Source organism: Taudactylus pleione, unplaced genomic scaffold (assembly GCF_031769625.1).
Source record: "Taudactylus pleione unplaced genomic scaffold, aTauple2 ptg000642l, whole genome shotgun sequence".
NCBI lineage: Eukaryota > Metazoa > Chordata > Amphibia > Anura > Myobatrachidae > Taudactylus > Taudactylus pleione.
Genome location: NW_028285044.1, coordinates 4,077,752 through 4,095,782, shown reverse-complemented (window position 1 = coordinate 4,095,782; position 18,031 = coordinate 4,077,752). Strand labels below are relative to the sequence as shown.

The window sequence follows — 18,031 nt, the reverse complement described above, 5'->3', positions numbered from 1 at the left end:
TATATATCCCGCCCCCAGCCACAGGCATTTAGTATTTTTATTTGGTGCGTGGCAAGACGCACCTGTTATAACAGTGGGACTGCTAGGCAGTCCTAGGCTTTTTTTCTTTTATCTTTTACCTTAAGTTTTTTCGAACTTCAGAGTTTAGCAGTACCAGGTGCCTTGAAAGATGCTTGTACCGCGACTCCTTCTACCTCCACCGAAACACCAGCACCGATATACGTCCTGAGGTTCTTTGCAGGCCTCAGCTTGGCTTGGCTAGTGGCTTTCACTGAGGCCCGGGACTGCGGTCGGGTCACGAAGATGGCAGGTAAGCGATTCCTCTCGGGGAATCGTGCGCGAAGCAGTCCCTGGCCTCCGGTGTTGAGACGCATCGGAGGCGGCTGCGGGTGAAGGGCTCGTGTAACGTGTCCTCACCAAGACGGCCGGGGCCATATTGTCTTTCGCCGGGGACAGGTGGTAAGATGCACTAGAACGCACTAGTCACCATCTTACTGTTAGCTGACCTTACCACCGTGAGGTCAGCTTACCCGGCCGTCAAAATCGCAGCCTAGGGGAGATAGGCGCTGCCCCGGCCGCTCCTCCCCCAGATGCAAAACTTCTGGTTACAGATTCCCGTTTCTGGTTTGCTATAATTGACCACCTTGTGCGTGAGACACGCGCAGTTTAGCGTTGGTCTGTGCACTGAAGCGGTGGTTGAGGTTTGGTCTGTCTCTCTATATACCTCTCCCTTGGGTTTGGCATATAGCACACTCTAAATCCTATCATTATCCCTTCGGGGCTGGTCAGTTGATGCAGAGTCCATATTGCTTTAGCAAATATGCATATATATGCATTGCATGTAACTGTATGCTAGCTGCTGTGTGTACACTACCTAGTTTTCCAAAACTGTCAGGTACAACTATATCTGTGTTTCTCTTCATCCCTCTGAAGGTGTGTGGGGTGTCTCATTGATACAAAGTCTCACATTGCATTTATATTGTATACCTTGTACCATTTATACATTGTCATGTCTGAAGGTAAAGGTGAGGATGGGAGTCCTCCTGTGCTAATTTCCTGTAAGTCCTGTTCGGCAGGCTTATCGGACCAGGTTGTAAACCAATATGGATTGTGTATTATCTGCTGCAAACAGCTATCCGATATATCTGGTACACCTGCACCAGAGTCATCGTGAATGGCCATTACACCTGAGGTTTTGCCCTATTTAATCGGCAAGGCCACGGAGGTATGGGCTCCGGCTGCTGTAGCACCTCATGCTATGGGGTACACACAGTATGTGCATCATCCTGTGTATATGCCCCCATGAATCCCAGTTGTGCTAATTTGCCTGCTCACTCTAGTCAAAGTATACTGCCGTCTTCAGCTTCTCCGCATGTGGATAGATCGGTGGTAGTAAAAAAGCAGGGGCATAAAAGAGATTCTCGTCATGTGTTGCCTAATGAGTCTGACTCTACCTCCTCTGTTACTCAGAGCTCTTGGTCTGTCTCAGTGAAAGAGGACCATCAGTCCCTGGTGGATGTTCCCTCTAGTAAGAGCGGTCAGGTCTGTCCTCAGTATGGAGAAATAGGAGGTGTCGGTGGCATCTAAGGAGCCAATCTAAAGGCATCAGGCAGTGACTAAGGATTATTTTTCTCAGTCTGGGCAGCTGAATCTCATGTCTGCAGCATGGGATACTCCTAGTAAGCATTTTCATGCCTCAAGGAATATTACCGCTCGGTACCCATTTGCACCAGGGGTGTGTAATAAATGGGAAATTCCCCCAACGATAGGCGCTCATGTGACAAAATTAACAGGAGTGCTACGTTGCCCATTCCTGCAGCATCCTCTTTAAAAGAGGTTACGGATAGAAGACTGGATAATTACTTGAAATCAATGTTTTCACTATCTGGAGCTGGTACTAAGCCAGCTACAGCTGTAGCTTGAGTGGCCAAGGCTATGGAGGAATGGACGAAAGCTCTGAAGGATACTTTAGTTGATCCAACGAGAGAGTAGCAGTCCCTTCTCGATCATATGTGGGAAGCAGCTATGTGTATGGGGGAAGCGGGAATTGCCGCAGGCATCCTGGCTTCTAGGGTCTCGGCTAACTCGATTGCAACCCGAAGAACCCTTTGGCTAAAGACATGGAAGGCGGACGCAGGGTCTAAGAAGGCTCTGGATCTTTGCCTTTTGCAGGGAAGGTACTGTTTAGACCAGGATTGGATGATATAATGACTTCTTTGGCAACACTGAAGTCCGCTGACTTGCCTTCTACGTCTACCTCTAGGAGGCAGTCGTCATCTCTGTCCTTTCGTCCACAAGGTAGGACAAAGAAACAGTACTCGGCCAGACAGAGTCAATCCCACAGGAAACCGCAGCCCAAGAAACCTTGGTCTTCTAAATGCCCGGCTGCCAAGCCAGACGGTAAGCCTACTGTCTGATGGGGAATGCCTCCCCATGGAGGATGTCAGGGTTGGAGGCCGACTTTTACAGTTCTCCCAGGCCTGGCAGCAGACAACTACAGATGCCTGGTGCGAGAGCTGGTCTCTCAGGGTTATGCCATCGCATTCCTAAGGCATCCCCCTCAGTGGTTTGTTGCTACAAACCTTTCTGCAGACCTGGTCAGAGCTTCGACCTACCGAGAGTCTATTAGGGCACTCCTGAAGTCAGGAGTCATAGTCCCCGTTCCTGTGATGTAACAGGAAAAGGGTTATTACTAAAATTTATTTTTGATTCAAAAACCCAATGGGTCTCACCGCCCTATCCTGAATCTGAAGTCTTTCAACAGATTCATCCATGTGCCCAAATTCCGTATGGAAACTCTACGGTCAATTATGCTGTCGATGGAGCCTGTAGACTTCACTGGACTTACAAGATGCATATCTGCTGTCCTGATTGCAAGATCCCACTCAGGTTCACGGTGGATCAGCAACATTATCAATTCCGGGCTCTACCCTTCGGTCTGGCCACAGCCCCTCGAGTATTTACCTAGATAATGGCAGTCATGATGGCTTGTCTCAGAAAGAAAACAAGGAGTCAGGATACTGCCATATCTAAATGACCTCCTGATATTGGCACAATCTCAGGAGATGTTACAATGTTATCTATGGATGACCATTGTCTGCCTACAGGAGCACGGCTGGGTGATCAATTGGGGGTGCTGCTGGACTCTCTGGGACAGAGGATTCTTTTTCCACAGGACAAGATTGTAGCACTACAGTCTCGTGTGCACAATCTACTTTGCAGGCAAACAGTGTCAGTTCACTAGGCTATGCAGATCCTGGGCTCCATGGTAGCCACATTCGACATGGTTGTTTATGCCCAGTTCCACTCCAGGTCTCTACAGCTGTGAATCCTGGCCCAGTGGGATGGTCAGTATCATCAAATAAAGCATCAGATGATTCGCATCTCACCAGAAGTTCGGCTCTCCCTTGCTTTGTGGCTGGAGACGACTCATTTGGACAAGGGTCGTCCATTATGGATCCTGGAATGGCTTCTCCTCACCACGGACGCAAGTCTGCGAGGATGGAGAGCAGTGACGGGTCATCACACCTTTCAAGGAAGGTGGACAGACCTGGAAAGTCTTCTACCAATAAATATATTGGAGCTTCGAGCAGTGCACAAAGCACCGAATCTGGCGCAGGACCTTCTTCAGGGCAGGCCTGTCCAGGTTCAGTCCGACAATGCGACAGCAGTGGCCTACATAAATCATCAAGGAGGCACACGAAGTCCGGCAGCCATGAGGAAGTGGCAAAGATTCTGCTGTGGGCAGAGGGCCATCTTCCAGCGATCTCGGCAATATTTATCCCAGGTGTACTCAACTGGAAGGCGGACTTCCTGTCGCCAGGACATACACGCCGGAGAATGGGGTTTTCATTCGGAGTTGTTTCGACTCCTGGTGGACAGGTGGGGGTTCTCGGACATAGATCTCATGGCTTTACGTCACAACCACAAGGTCCCCAGGTACGGGTCCAGAACAAAGGACCCCTCGCTGCCTTCGTGGACGCTCTGGCGGTGAGATGGAACTTCAGGTTGACATACCTGTTTCCTCCAATCTCCCTCCTCTCAAGAGTTGTCAGAAAGTTCAAGCAGGAGAGAGGCAGGATGATATTAATAGCTCCTGCCTGGCCCAGGAGGCATTGGTTCTTCGATCTTACACGTCTATCTGTAGACAGTCCACTTCCACTGCCTCTAAGACAGGATTTGCTAATGCAGGGTCCCTGTCTTTACCAGGATTTACCTCGGCTGGCTTTGACGGCATGGCTCTTGAGTCGTCCGTCTTAAAGGCCAGGGGTTTCTCTGCTTCTGTGATTCAGACAATGCTGGGAGCAAGGTAGCCTGCTTCTGCTCGCTTCTATTTATTTATTTATTAAGTTTCTTATATAGCGCAGCAAATTCCGTTGCACTTTACAATTTGAATTAACATTATACTGGGTTGTAAAAGACATACATACAATCATAAAAGACATACATAAGGGTAAGAGGGCCCTGCTCGCAAGCTTACAATCTATAGGGAAATAATTGTTGATACACAAGGATAGGTGGTACATATTGCAAATTGGTCCAACCCGATTGCAGATGTTCTTGGTGGTCTGTATAATCCAATCACACTGGAAAGTTGGCCTAGGGTTAGGAGGATGTTAAATTGGAGAAAGAGAAGATGTGATAGGTGTTTACTATAAGAAGAGAGTTAGATAGGGAGCTATAAAAGGTTAGGTGGGCGCTCCTGGAATCTGATAAGCTTGTCTGAAGAGGTGAGTTTTCAGAGAACGATTGAATGTTTGGAAACTAGTGGAAAGTCTTATTGTGCATGGGAGGGCATTCCACAGGGTGGGCGCAGCCCGAAAAAAGTCCTCTAACCGTGCATGGGAACAAGTAATGCGCGAGGATGAGAGACGCAGATCTTGTGCAGAGCGGAGATGTTGGGTTGGAAGATATTTTGAGATAAGTGAAGAGATGTATGTTGGTGTGCTTTGGGTAATAGCTTTATGTGTGAGTGTAAGTATTTTAAATTGACGGTAGAAGACCAGCAGCCAATGAAGGGACTAACAGAGTGGATCAGCAGACACTGAACGTTTGGTGAGAAAGATCAACCTCGCAACTGCATTCAAAATGGATTGTAGTGGGGAGAGCATGTTTTGGGGAAGACCAATAAGGAGACTATTGCAATAGTCAATGCGGGAAATAATGAGTGCGTGTATTAGAGTTTTTGCAGTGTCTTGCGTAAGATATGGTTGAATTTTGGCTATTTTTTTTAAATGTATGTAACAGGATTTAGAGACAGATTGAATGTGGGGAACTAAAGACAGTTCAGAGTCAAGGATAACACTTAGGCAACAAGCTTGTAGGGTGGGGTTGATTGTCGAGTTGTCAAAGGTAATAGAGATATCAGGTTGGTAACTACTATTGGCCGGTGGAAATATAATTAATTCGATTTTGGATATATTAAGTTTGAGGTGGCGAGATGACATCCAAGATGAAATGGAAGAGAGATATTCAGTGACACGGACCAGCACAGATGGTGACAAATCTGGAGAGGATAGGAAAATTTTAGTATTGTCCGCGTACAGATGATACTGAAAACCGAAAGAGCTGATTAGTTTGCCAAGAGAGGTGGTATATATTGAGAAAAGCAGAGGACCTAATACTGAGCCTTGTGGTACTCCAACTGATAGAGGTAGCAAAGTGGAGGTAGAATCAGAAAAGCGAACAGTGAAAGAGCGATTAAATAGGTAGGATGAGAACCAAGAAAGGGCTGTGTAGGGAGTGTAGTGTTTGTATGAGAAGAGAGTGGTCAACAGTGTCAAAGGCAGCAGAGAAATCTAGAAGAATTAGAAGTGAATAATGGCCTTTAGCCTTGGCAGTGACCAGATCATTTACTACCCTAGTCAGTGCTGTCTCAGTGGAATGTTGGGAACGAAAGCCTGACTGAAGTGGGTCCAATAAGTTGTGGGTGTTAAGAAAGTGTGTGAGGCGAGTGTAGGCAAGTCCCTCCAGTAGCTTGGAGGGGTAAGGTAGCTGGGAGATAGGATGATAATTTGAGAGAGAGGGTCAGAATTTTGTTTTTTTTCAAAATGGGAGTGATCACTGCATGCTTGAACAGTGATGGAAAGATGCCAGTAGAGAAAGAGAGATTACAGGTTTTAGTTAAGTGTGGAATGAGCACAGGAGACAGAGCTTTACTGATTTGTGAAGGTATAGGATCAAGAGGAGAGGTAGTAGAGTAGGAGGATGAGAAGAGTGTAGATACTTCATCTTCATTAGTGGGGTCAAATGATGAGAACGTGCCACTGGGTTCAAGGTAGGGAATTGAACAAGACCCTGGCTGAGGAAGAGCATACCATTTTATTTCGGATATTATCAGTCTTCTTCTTGAAATAGGAATCAAGATCTTGTGCACTGATAGTAGCAGGTGGGTTGTATCAGAGAATTTGGCGGTCATTTTTTCTTTGATGTTCCCACAGAAAATATGACCCTAAAATTTTCAGGGTATCGAGAATACTGGGTTTTCTTCAGGCTGGATTAGACTTAGGTCTTCGTCTGGTTACCTTGAGAGTCCAAGTTTCGGCTTTGACAGTTTGGTTCCAGCGCAAAATTTGCACCTCTGCCGGATGTTAGCACAATTTTACAGGTGGTTTTGCGGCTGCAACCTCCATTTCTCCCACCGGTGGTACCATGGAATTTGTCCTTGGTTCTCAGGGCACTGCAGGCGCATCCCTTTGAACCCTTGGATAAGGTGGACTAGAAATGGATGACTGCAAAGACATTTTTTCTTCTCGCTATCTCTTCAGCTCACAGAGTTTCTGACTTAGCAGCATTGTCTTGTCGTTCTCCATATTTGATCTTTCATCCAAATAGAGCCGTCCTCTGTACCAAGGCGGGCTACCTCCCGAAGGTTGTTTCCCGTTTCCATAAAAATAAGGAAATTGTAGTCCCAGCCTTTAAGTCTTCAGACCTGTCTACAGGTGAAGCTTCCTTGGATATGGTTCGAGCGCTTCTTATTTACGTATATATGTTAAAATGGGTTAACATACCACGCTTGTTGGTTGGTATGCTAACCCTTCTCCCTACTCTAACCCTAACCTCCTCTCCTAGTGCCTGAACCTAACCCCTTCCCCGCACCCTAAACCACCCCTTTCTAGTGCTTAACCCTCCCCCTAACCCCTGCTACTTAACTTTGGAATGCCGCCGGTCAGTATTCTGGAGCCGGGATCCCAACTGTCGGCATCCCGTCTGCCGGGATGCTGACTACATCCCATTAAAATTACTCATAACGGGATAATTTTGTAATGCTACACTAAGTAATACTTTATTGCAAAAAGATAGTTGCCAGCCAGTACTGCTGTTGGGGGCCGTTTAGAATATATACTGTATGAATAGGAAGATAGCCAAAAAACACTGATTTGCAGCCAATTCTAAAACCAGATGAAGCCCACTAATTCTTCAGAAAACTTAATAAACATAGCATAAATTGGTTTTACATCAGGCGCTAGATGAGAAATCTTATTATAATTTCTCTCAACATCAGGGTTCATTTCCGGTATATATTCCAATCTCCAGTTGGACATATATGGACTTTATCATAGTGAAATAATTGATTCTGTCATCCAAATTACGTTCCAAAATGTAAACTGTATTATTCTGCAAACAAAAACATGCTAACTCGGCTTCAGTCCTGAATGCCTTGCTTTTAGAATAAGGACTAACCGTTTTATTCAGACATCACTGACAGAAGATGAGATAAAGGAGGAGAGAAGATCATGTCATGTCTTCATTGATAGTTACGGTCATCTCAGGCTTTAAATGGGCACCCCTCAATTTCTTTCAAGAATTGATTACTAGGAGTTATCAGGGTTATTTCTCTCTCATTGTGATGGGGAGGAGGCAGCCAGGCACCAATTCAGAGAGCCGGGGGAAGATGGGCAGCAGCAGGGGCAGCGCATGCACAGAGACAGTCTCACTATATGTTTTGTAAATAATCCAGTGAGAACTGTGCGGAGGGGATTCGCAGGGACAGAGCTCTCTCGCAAGCCCTATCCCAGCTTGTCAATTTTGATACATTCATGTGATATTTCTTAAAGTTTCAATGCAAATTTAGGTGAAAATATCACACTACAATCACATTGTAAATGCGGATTGTGGGAAATAAGCCCCTCTATGAGGTATTTATGTCCTCTGTAGAAAAGGAGTGACAACCTGCACTGTGTCAACTAAATGAATATAACAATGCTCTTTAAAGTGCAATATAATTAAAACAAAATGGATTAAAAAAAGGCTAAATAGCCATAACATTCCTCCTGCTCCATATAAATTCCATAGGCCTGCATTTGTGTCCAAGTTGGTGCAATTATTATTATTATCATTTATTTATATGGCGCCACAAGTGTTCCGCAGCGCCTTACAGAGTACATAAAAATAAGAAACCAGTGACTTACAGTACAATACAAAGCAGGACATGGGCATGTATAATAAACATTGCTATATTAGCGATCTTAACACCCACATAAGCAGCCAAGTGTTAGTTGCCCTAGTGGGGAGTAAGAGGGAAATTAAATTACAGTAGGGAGAAGCACAAGAGGGTAGAGGGCCCTGCTCGAAAGAGCTTACATTCTTTAAGGGAGGGACAGACAAACAGGAGTGACACAGATGGGGTAGGCGGGGAGGAAGGAAGATGTAGCAGCATGTTAGGATGAGAGCTGGAAGGCTTTAATGAAGGTAGTGGGTCTTAAGAGCTTGTTTGAATGATTGTAGAGAGGTGCAGAGTCTGATGGGGAGAAAGAGCCAATGACAAATATCTTCTATTTCTCCAAAGTGCAGGTATGTGTAAAACTGCTTTTGCCAGTTTAGATTCAAGTCAATGGAAATAAGTTAACATTAAGCCAAAATATCTCTCAAACTCTTCGGCTGGTACCAGCCTCCTGCAGGCTTCCGAGTCCTAGCTGTTGATATCCAAGCAAGCTCCTTTTTGACTTTTCATTCCAAAATGTAGTTGCAGCAGCAGTTATTTACAGCAGTTATTTATTGCATTTATTCAATTATAATAATTAAAAATCTAAGTAAGAACAAATTATAAAATAACTGTTAGAATCAAGTGGTGTAGCAATTTTATGTAGTTTTTGTAATATTATTTGCACAGTTTTCAGTGTTCTTGGCTTCATCCAAAATATTATTTATTAGTTATCAGTTAACTTTAATACACTTGGGAGGCTGACTTTATCAGACCGGAAAACAAAGAAAATATAATAGTGTGGTGCCATTATGCTATTCAACACCTTTAAGTACACTTAATTGAAGAAAGTGTATTGATTCCAACACTACATAGGGTAGAGGAGAAACCAGATGGTGTACTTTAATGTTTTTGCCCTGTATTGAATATTTTGATTGCCTTTAATATTAAATATTTTATTCAGAAACTAGAAGCTTCTTATAAACCAAATTTGATTTAAAAAAAAAAACAATTGCCTGATAGCAGAATAATAAAAACACCAGCACACCTGTCAGATTGGGGAAGAGTATAAGTATCTAACAAATGTGGTGCAGATTTAGGATATCTGTTCACTTGTGTTCATCTTACAAAAGAATGGAATCGCCCAAAACTGCTATAGTCCCGCCAGGTATTCACTGCAGAGCGCACATCCCTGCACGAGTTGAAGCATATTTGCTCAGACAACATTAATGAGTAGGCTGAAGATTAAAAAAATAGATTATTGGCAAAGAGGCAATGACATCAGGCTCATTTAACAATGCCCACCCTCATCCATTTAGTAAGAAGGGGGTGTCACTCCTGTAAGACCACTTGTTTCTTGAAGCAGTTATTGTGAGTACTACAATGCATCCAAAGCTCTTCAAAAGAAGAACATCGATCGAGCTCTGTTAATGAGCTATGGATAGTGATTCGGCTCTAGTGATTTAGTAACGGTGTTTCTGGAGGGATATGTTATTATCATTGTACAGGTTGAGTCTCCCATATCCAAAATACCAGGGGTATTTTGGATATCGGAATATTCCGTATTTTGAAATAATTGCATACCTTAATGAAATATCTTGGGAAAGGGACCCAAATCTAAACACATAATGCATTTATGTTCTATATACACAATATACACACAGCCTGCAGGTCATTTTATACAATATTTTTTATAATTTTGTGCATCAATAAAAGTTTGTGTACATACAAGAAATTCATCTATGTTTCATATACACCCTATACACACAGCCTGAAGGTTATTTTATACTGTATTTTAATAATTTTGTGCTTTAAACAAAGTTTGTGTACATTGAACCATCAGAAAGCAAAGTTTTCACTTTCTCAGTCTTGCTAAAAATATTCCGTATTTCGGAATATTTGGATATGGGAGACTCAACCTGTAGTATATGGTATATGTGAGACTTTGGCCCCATACCTCTATTACAAATGGTTTATTGTAGACTTTTGAGGTATGTTCATTGTAGCTATGTTTCCTGGAATGCACCAATCTTTCACTTTTTCTCGGAAAAAGCATTCTAATGGTTTCCCATCTTGCTCTGCAGGGGAGAGAATAATATTTATCTTTATGGCGTGTTCAATGGATATGATGGCACCAGAGCCACTAACTTTGTGGGTCAGCGTTTGTCAGCAGAGTTACTGTTGGGGCAGTTGCACTCCGATGTCACTGATGCTGAGGTCCAGAGAGTGTTGTTACAGGTGAGTGAGATGTAAATAGGTTAGATGACAAAATACACTGGTTCTGGTATCGTACAGAGGGCCTGATTCAGAGACGGACGCAGTGGCGATTTTTAGCAGATCAAGTGATTGTTAATGCGCAACTGCGAGCGCCGCACTGAGCACGTGCATCAATTGCATTGTGGTTACGCACGCACAAAATACCCACTCGAAAAGTGAGTGACAGCCAGCGTTTGGGAGTAGAAACGGGGAGCTGACCGTTTAAACGTCATTTCATATGTGTGCATAAATTAGGCATTGCGATCTCTTCAGCAGCACAGGAGCTCACTGCGTGTCAGGAGAGTTGCCGAGTCTGCAGCTGGTCAGACCTGCCACAGATCAGGCATGGCTGCCTGCTGAGCGTCGAAGGTACCAATGTTTACGCTGTTGCACGTTGTCTTACAGATATGAGAAGGCATCTCTATGCTTGGATATGTTTTGGAAAGCATTAGCATATTATAGCAACTGCGATCTGTGAGAATGTGCAGTTGCGTTTGCTTTACCGTCCGTCTCTGATTCAGGCCCAAATTGTCAGATATTGTAGAGAGCTCTATAGAGATATTTTATTGCTGTTATAGTTTCCCTCTAAATGGTGTAACCCATGTTCCAGGCATGACCTATTCAGTGTTTTCTCAACAAACATAACACGAGGGTGGTTCAATAAGTAAGGTAACAAATCCTCTCATGTGTGTAATGTTCTCTATTTCATTCTAATTTCCCGCCAGGCCAGAGCAGGGAGACCACTGCTTCCCCTCACGGCCATTAGGCTGCGCTTCATTTCAGTCATACAGTCCCAACATCAGTTGTAAGATACATAGGGGGATGGGCCCTAGATTGTACACCCTAAGCACAATGTGAGGTGCTACCTGCTGAGACTTGTAGTGCTGCAAGCATAAAGACACAAATGCAAGTGCACACTCTAACCATGGTGAACCTAATAATATAACTGCTAAATAGCATCAAAGAGGTTCTTTGCATAATAATGGCCATAATTATGGGCCTGCCCACCTCGCCCAGGTGACCTCTATCAGGCAGGTTCCTAACACTCCCATGGAACAAATATAGGGTAGATGGCTGGGCTGGTGGAAACATGGTCAAACATTGAGGTAGGTAGTTTGATCAGAGTGCTAAAATATCAATTGCTAAAGATAATTTGCGCTGCATTGAAGGTCTGATTCATAAGGACAGACGCATTTGAGTCAGTGATTTTGCTGACGAACTGAACATCTCAGTGGGTACTGTGCACAACATTGTTCATGAGCAACTGGGGTACAAGAAAAAGGGTTTACACTAGGCAGCGAAGCAACTCACAGAAGTTCACAAAACCAATAGGATGGTCTCTTGTACACTTGACTCGGTATCATGTGAAGGGAATGCAGTTACTGCAGCGTATTGTTACAAGTGATGAAATGTGGGTGCATCATGGGACAACGGAGACGAAGCCAAGCATCCATGACATGGAAGCACACATCGACCTCACCTTTAAAGTAAATCAAAACAACTCCATCAGCAAAGATGGTCATGGCGACCATGTTTTGGGACCACAAGGGTGTGCTTCTTGTTGATTTCCTCACCAAGGGAGATACTGTGAATGCTGTCTGCTATTGTGACACATTGAGCTGGTTGCGGAGGGCAATTCATGGGAAACTACCTGGGTTACTGCAAACAGGCGTCGTATTGCTGCATGATAACGCCAGGCCGCACTCAACCAAACGCACGCGTACGTTGTTTATCTATGTGGAAAAATAATCTGTGCCAAGGCCATACTATTGATTATACGTATATGTACGAGTTGAATGAATTTAGGCAATGAGAGGTCTTCTTATATTATTCATTAAATCACCTTCGTATGTTCAGTTGTCTTGTTTTTATTCCATTATTTATGCATCAAACAAACATCATTTTAGCCTTTGCAGTAACCAGGAACTTTTCTAGATAATAGGAAAACATAAGCTACAGTTTACAGAATTATGTATGCCCTCCATAGACTCTTCTTCATATCCTGTCTTTGTTGAAACATATCGCCAACTAAAATCTGTGGCATTTGCAAATAATACTGTATTGTACACCAAACTGAAATGGACAGAAGCGAATAGTGGATCCAATGCTAAATCACCACTAAATGCAATCCAAATGGAAGATAACAAATGAAAGGTTTCAGGTATACAAATGTGCATTAACTCTTTTGTTAATAAATTGTACCCTTGCATTCTTACCATTATTGTTTACAAAGTAAATCTTCTATGCCAATTTAGGATCTTTAATCACAATTTGTACTGTATTTCTACTACACATTCCCCCCCAGGGGATTTTGGGATGTGTTGTTCTTTAAAGATGCAGTCCCCTCTAAAATTAGGTATATTTCTTTAACATCAATCACTCTGCTTATCTGTAAGTAAAGTTGATTTGTCCTTGCCCATATTGGTAAGTGCTGTGCAATTACTATGGTAACTAGAAAGTCACAAGACATAGAGGGGGATGTATCAATCCTTCTAAAGGGTGGAGAAGTTACCAATAGAAACCAATCAGCTTCTACCTACTGTACCTATCATTTATAATGTACTTGATAAAAGCTAGCTAGAAGCTGTTTGGATTCTATGCACCACTTCTACACTCTTTTAAGTAGGTTTGATACATCACCCCCAGAGTGATGTAAGCTGTGAGGCTTTGGAAGGATAATAGCATAAACATCTCTTTCCTTTTGCCATCTCCTGACCACAAGGGAGATAATGTTTCTTGGTGAAGAAACTACTTTTGTAGTGCCCATCATATAAATGTGCCCCACAGAGATTTTGCAGAGGGACAGTGGCTTAAAGGACAGTTTCCTGGAAAAACTAGCAAAAAAGTTTGTGAGATTGCATCTTTAAAATTCACATTTAAGAGATGCTACATAACAGTTCACTTTTATCTTAATTTTTTTTAATTCTGTTAATTTCCAACAACTCCCCACCTTCCTGCAACAACTTCTCTCCCAGCAATGTCCAGCCCTTGATTAAGTAGCTCCAGCTTGTCTATTCTCAGCATCAGCCGCAACTCAGCTGTGACACACTAAGAAAACACAGAGTAGATCTTGTACATGTGTAAATCTTGTACATCTCACAACTTTCATCAAATATAGTACTATCTATAGTATTTCCCCCATAGAAAGACACTGGATACTGCAAATCAAACATTCCCATTCTCTTACAAACCTTCTTCCACAATCCCTGTAACAACAACCATTCGGTGCCCTCTACTTTGAGGATCATTGATGTGAAATGTTACCTTCTTCTCTGTTCTCCTGTTCCCTGTGGCACATTCTCTTTTTTTATGCCAAATAAGGAAGAAGGAACTACTCTAGTAGTTCCCACATTGGGTGCCGTGGCACACCTGCAGCAGTGTCACAAGTTGATCATCCAGGACCAATTCAAATTATTTATGATCAATGTGGTAGGCAAAACCAGTGCTGGCGGCTGTCAATCATAAAATATGTGGACAAGCAGAAGCACAAGCCTGTCCGCCACCATATACTGACCCTAAAGATGACAATTTATTTACATGGTTTTTAAAAATTTTTTACTGAATTTCTCAATAAGAAACTTTTGGCCTAGGTGAGCCATTAAAAAATGCTGATACTCTAGTGAACCGTGATTCAAAAAAGTTTGGGAACTATTGATCTACTTTCTTTTGTTCTCACCCTCCTTCCTGTAATCTCTCTCGCCACTGGTAACTTTCCCCTAAAATTTAATCATGCAATAATTCTGTTCTGATAAAACTAATTCTGACCCAAACTCACAGTTTACCATTCCATCTCTCTACTCTCATGCCCCTCCAAACCTTTTCCTTTCTTCACACAACCTATTGGACCGTCTTTACTCAGATTTTCTTCTTCGGGGTCCATAGGGTCCACAGAAATTACCTTGGGGTATGTGGTTGGAGTGATCCAGGCACCAAACAGTTAACAGGCTTCAGCTCCCAGGATGCACTGGGTCCTCCTCCATATATACCCTGCCCTGGCTACAGGTAGATAGTGTTTGTTTGGTGCGCAGGAGTGCACGGGACTACGGTAGCAGTCCCAAACAATTTTTTTTTTGTTTGTTTCTTCCTCATGAGTAAGCGGCACAAGCTGAACGGCTTGGCGTCCGGAGGGACGCCTGTGCTGCCCACTCCGACTTCCCCCGCCAGCGCCGCAACACCAGTGAGGGAACTGGAGATTTTGGCGGGCCTTGGACTGGGCTCAGGACTGCAGCCGGAAACATCGGGGATGCAGGTAATAGTTCCCCTTGGCCGTCGATGCGGGGAACCATGTGGCAGTCCGTGCCTCTGGAGGTGGAGACTCGCCGGGAGGGCGCTGTAGTGAGGAGCCACGTGTAAGCTGCCTCCAACACTAGACCACCTGGATGTGAGGGATCCTGACTACTGGGGGCTAATATAGGCAGCGGCCATGTCAGTGTGCTGGGTTGATCCATACAGCAGAGGGGAGGTTCGCTCTCCCTGGCGGGCCCCCCCCCTGGACCCAGCTGCTTGTCCAGATTTGAGGTTTTCCGCGTCTTGGTTGCTCCTCCCAGCCTCCCTCTATATGAGTCGGCCAGAGACCACTCTCAGGTGCTCTCGGTGGCTGTGTGCTCAGGAGGCTGGGTCAGTCTCCCTGTATACCTCTCCTACGGTGTTCAGGTTATACAGAGTTCAAATATCCTACTAAGCTGCTGTGCTTTTGTAGTTGATTAAAGAGCATATTGCAAATATGTACAGTATATCATTGCATTACATGTGACTTGTGAACTGCTGTGTGTTATACTGCCTTTTTTCATTAACAGTCCGTTATAAACTATCACTGCTGTTTCCCCTCATAAGCCCTCTACTGCAGTTGTGTGGGTTATATTTGGGTGTGAAACATTGTCACATTGCATAAGAACTTTGCATAGCACTAGCAATATTGTTATGTCCAAAAAAAACTAAGAAACAGGTGGCTGAAACCCCTGTCCTGGTGTCATGTATGGCCTGCAAAGCAGGGTTATCCCCACAGGATTTCATACAAGATGGATTATGTGGTCACTGTCCTAAGGAGTCACCACATCAATCAAAACCTACCAGCTTCTGGGCAGTAGCCCCCATGGGCTTCCTTTTCCCAGATCATGGCCCTGTATACCTCTCCTTTGGTGGCCAGGTAATACAGAGCTCAATATCCTACTTAGCTGTTTGTGCTTTTTGTAGTTGATTAAAGAACCTATTGCAAATATATTGCTTAAATGCATTAAGTTTTTCTGTGTGTTATACTGCCTTTATTTTTCTGAAAAAATTGTCAGTTATAACTGGACTTCACATTTACTAGATATTTGTGAAGGTGGCACATTGTTGCCTTTATATGACTAAGGGAAGTACTTCAAATAGACACCAGAAGGTGATTTAGGCTGGATTACCTCAATCTGTACAGCTCACTGAGTTTATGGTGGAACATTCCAGATAGACTCTTCCAGATTCCAAGGAAACCTCATTAGGTGGGAAATCCCCCTACCTACTGGGGATTGTTATGTGACACCTTCCTAAAGGGTTACTTCCCAGAAGGATGTTTACACAATTCCCCCTTCAGATTCTATCTAGGCCCTTGCTCTTTAATTGAACATTCAGGCTTCTAAATTCAGGGGTGATATTCCGGGTTCCTTTAGTTAACAGGGGGTATCTGAGTTTTTGCTGTTCGTCAGCAACATTACCATTGGTATAGCATAACATACCTTTGTTAACTCTTTTTCTTTGAGGTCCATAGGGTCCACAGGACACCCACCCTAACGCACCTGTGTTATTGGATAATCTTTCTTTTGTATTTCTGTGATTTCCTCTTAGAGAGAGTGGCTCTAGAGTACAAGGGTACTTTCTTCTCACCGTTTTCCTTCTCCTGCTTTGGGCTTGGTAACAAACTATCTACCTGTAGCCAGGGCGGGGTGTATATGGAGGAGGGCCCAGTGCATCCTGGGAGCTGAAGCTTGTTAACTGTTTGGTGCCTGGATCACTCCAACCACATACCCCAAGCTAATTTCTGTGGACAAGTGATTTTATCACTATTAAATCTAAAGGCCATTACTCTATACAGCATTTTTTTAAATAGGATTTTATAATTGATAAATACTATTTAATCGGTATCTTATAAAAAAAATGCAAACAATCAGAGTAAAGTAATATAGTATATGGCAGAAAAGGTGTACTGTGTATTATGAGTGCAATTTTAAACATTTCTTCAAAGAGGAGGAGGAAGAGATAAAATACTGGATTCCAATAGTCTCTACCTCGTAACGTCTTTGAACTGTAGCAATAATTATAGCGGAGGAGTGAAAGGAGATTTCTAGACTTGAGTGATTGTTGCCCTGGTGGTCATATGGATGTGACCTACAACATATCTACTAGTAGTCTGCAGCTGCAATGGATAATGATGTAGGAGGGCCAGTTCTGGAGAGCAGGGGAAAATGGCTTGAACTACACAAATAATGAAGTAAAATACCTTGTTCCAAAAGCAGTGCATGCAGGTCAAATCCAGGATATATGAGTGATCTTTACTAATCACGCCACAGCCTCTTCAGCCAAACTTAAAACAATTTGGCCAAATCTTATGCAGTTAATTTGAAGTCAAGTATAATCTATCAATAATTATTGTCAACATTTCATAGTGATTTATACATTTTAAAATGTGTTCCCAATCCTCATCGTATAAACAAACTTGTAAGGCCATTTCCTATTTAACCTGGACCAGAGCTTTTTGACTTTCAGAAGTAGACATTAAATCCTCCTCTATGGCTTGTCTGTGAAACGTGATAAACTGAGGTTTTAAGGAAGGCATGGGAATGGTTTGAATATGAATCCAGTGTAGAATATGTAAGCATTTATTAAAATCTTGTGAAGGGATATCTAGTTTGTGTCTACACTGGGCAAGTGACATCCGGGTATTGCCTTCAAAACATCTAGTACCTTAACTACACTTAATTTATGCCATCGAGATTAATATAAATCTGCAGTCAACCTAGAGGAAACCAGGTTTGAAAGGTTCTGAGAATTGGAAGTATAAATATTTTAGTGAAGTATAGCATATTAAATTATCACAAGCTGTCAGGGTGTCCATTACCGATTTTAAAGAGGAGCCATCGAGGGAATCATAGGTTTGGTGACCCACAGCAGATCAACCGAAGGGAGTGGCTCAGGAAGAGACCTCAATGTTTTAGAATGGGCAGCAGCAAAAAATAAATTGTCTAGCTGGTCTTTTTTTTTCTGCATTCGACTCTTTTCTTATACATATACAGTTCTATCCTCATTGCCTTATCAAACTTCTTGTTTAGTGTTCATTTCTCTGGGTCCTCTTCACTTCAGTTAAAGTAATATAAAGCTCAG

General features: G+C 43.2%; 1 protein-coding gene across 1 annotated transcript in view; it reads left to right on the top strand.

Moving 5' to 3' along the window:
• TAB1 (TGF-beta activated kinase 1 (MAP3K7) binding protein 1) overlaps positions 1-18,031 on the top strand; it is an 86,857-nt gene that overhangs the window by 6,980 nt on the left and 61,846 nt on the right. The window contains exon 3 of the mRNA XM_088455075.1: positions 10,507-10,660. Within this exon, the coding sequence (XP_088311201.1) occupies positions 10,507-10,660 (154 nt within the window). The remainder of the gene's footprint in view (positions 1-10,506; positions 10,661-18,031) is intronic.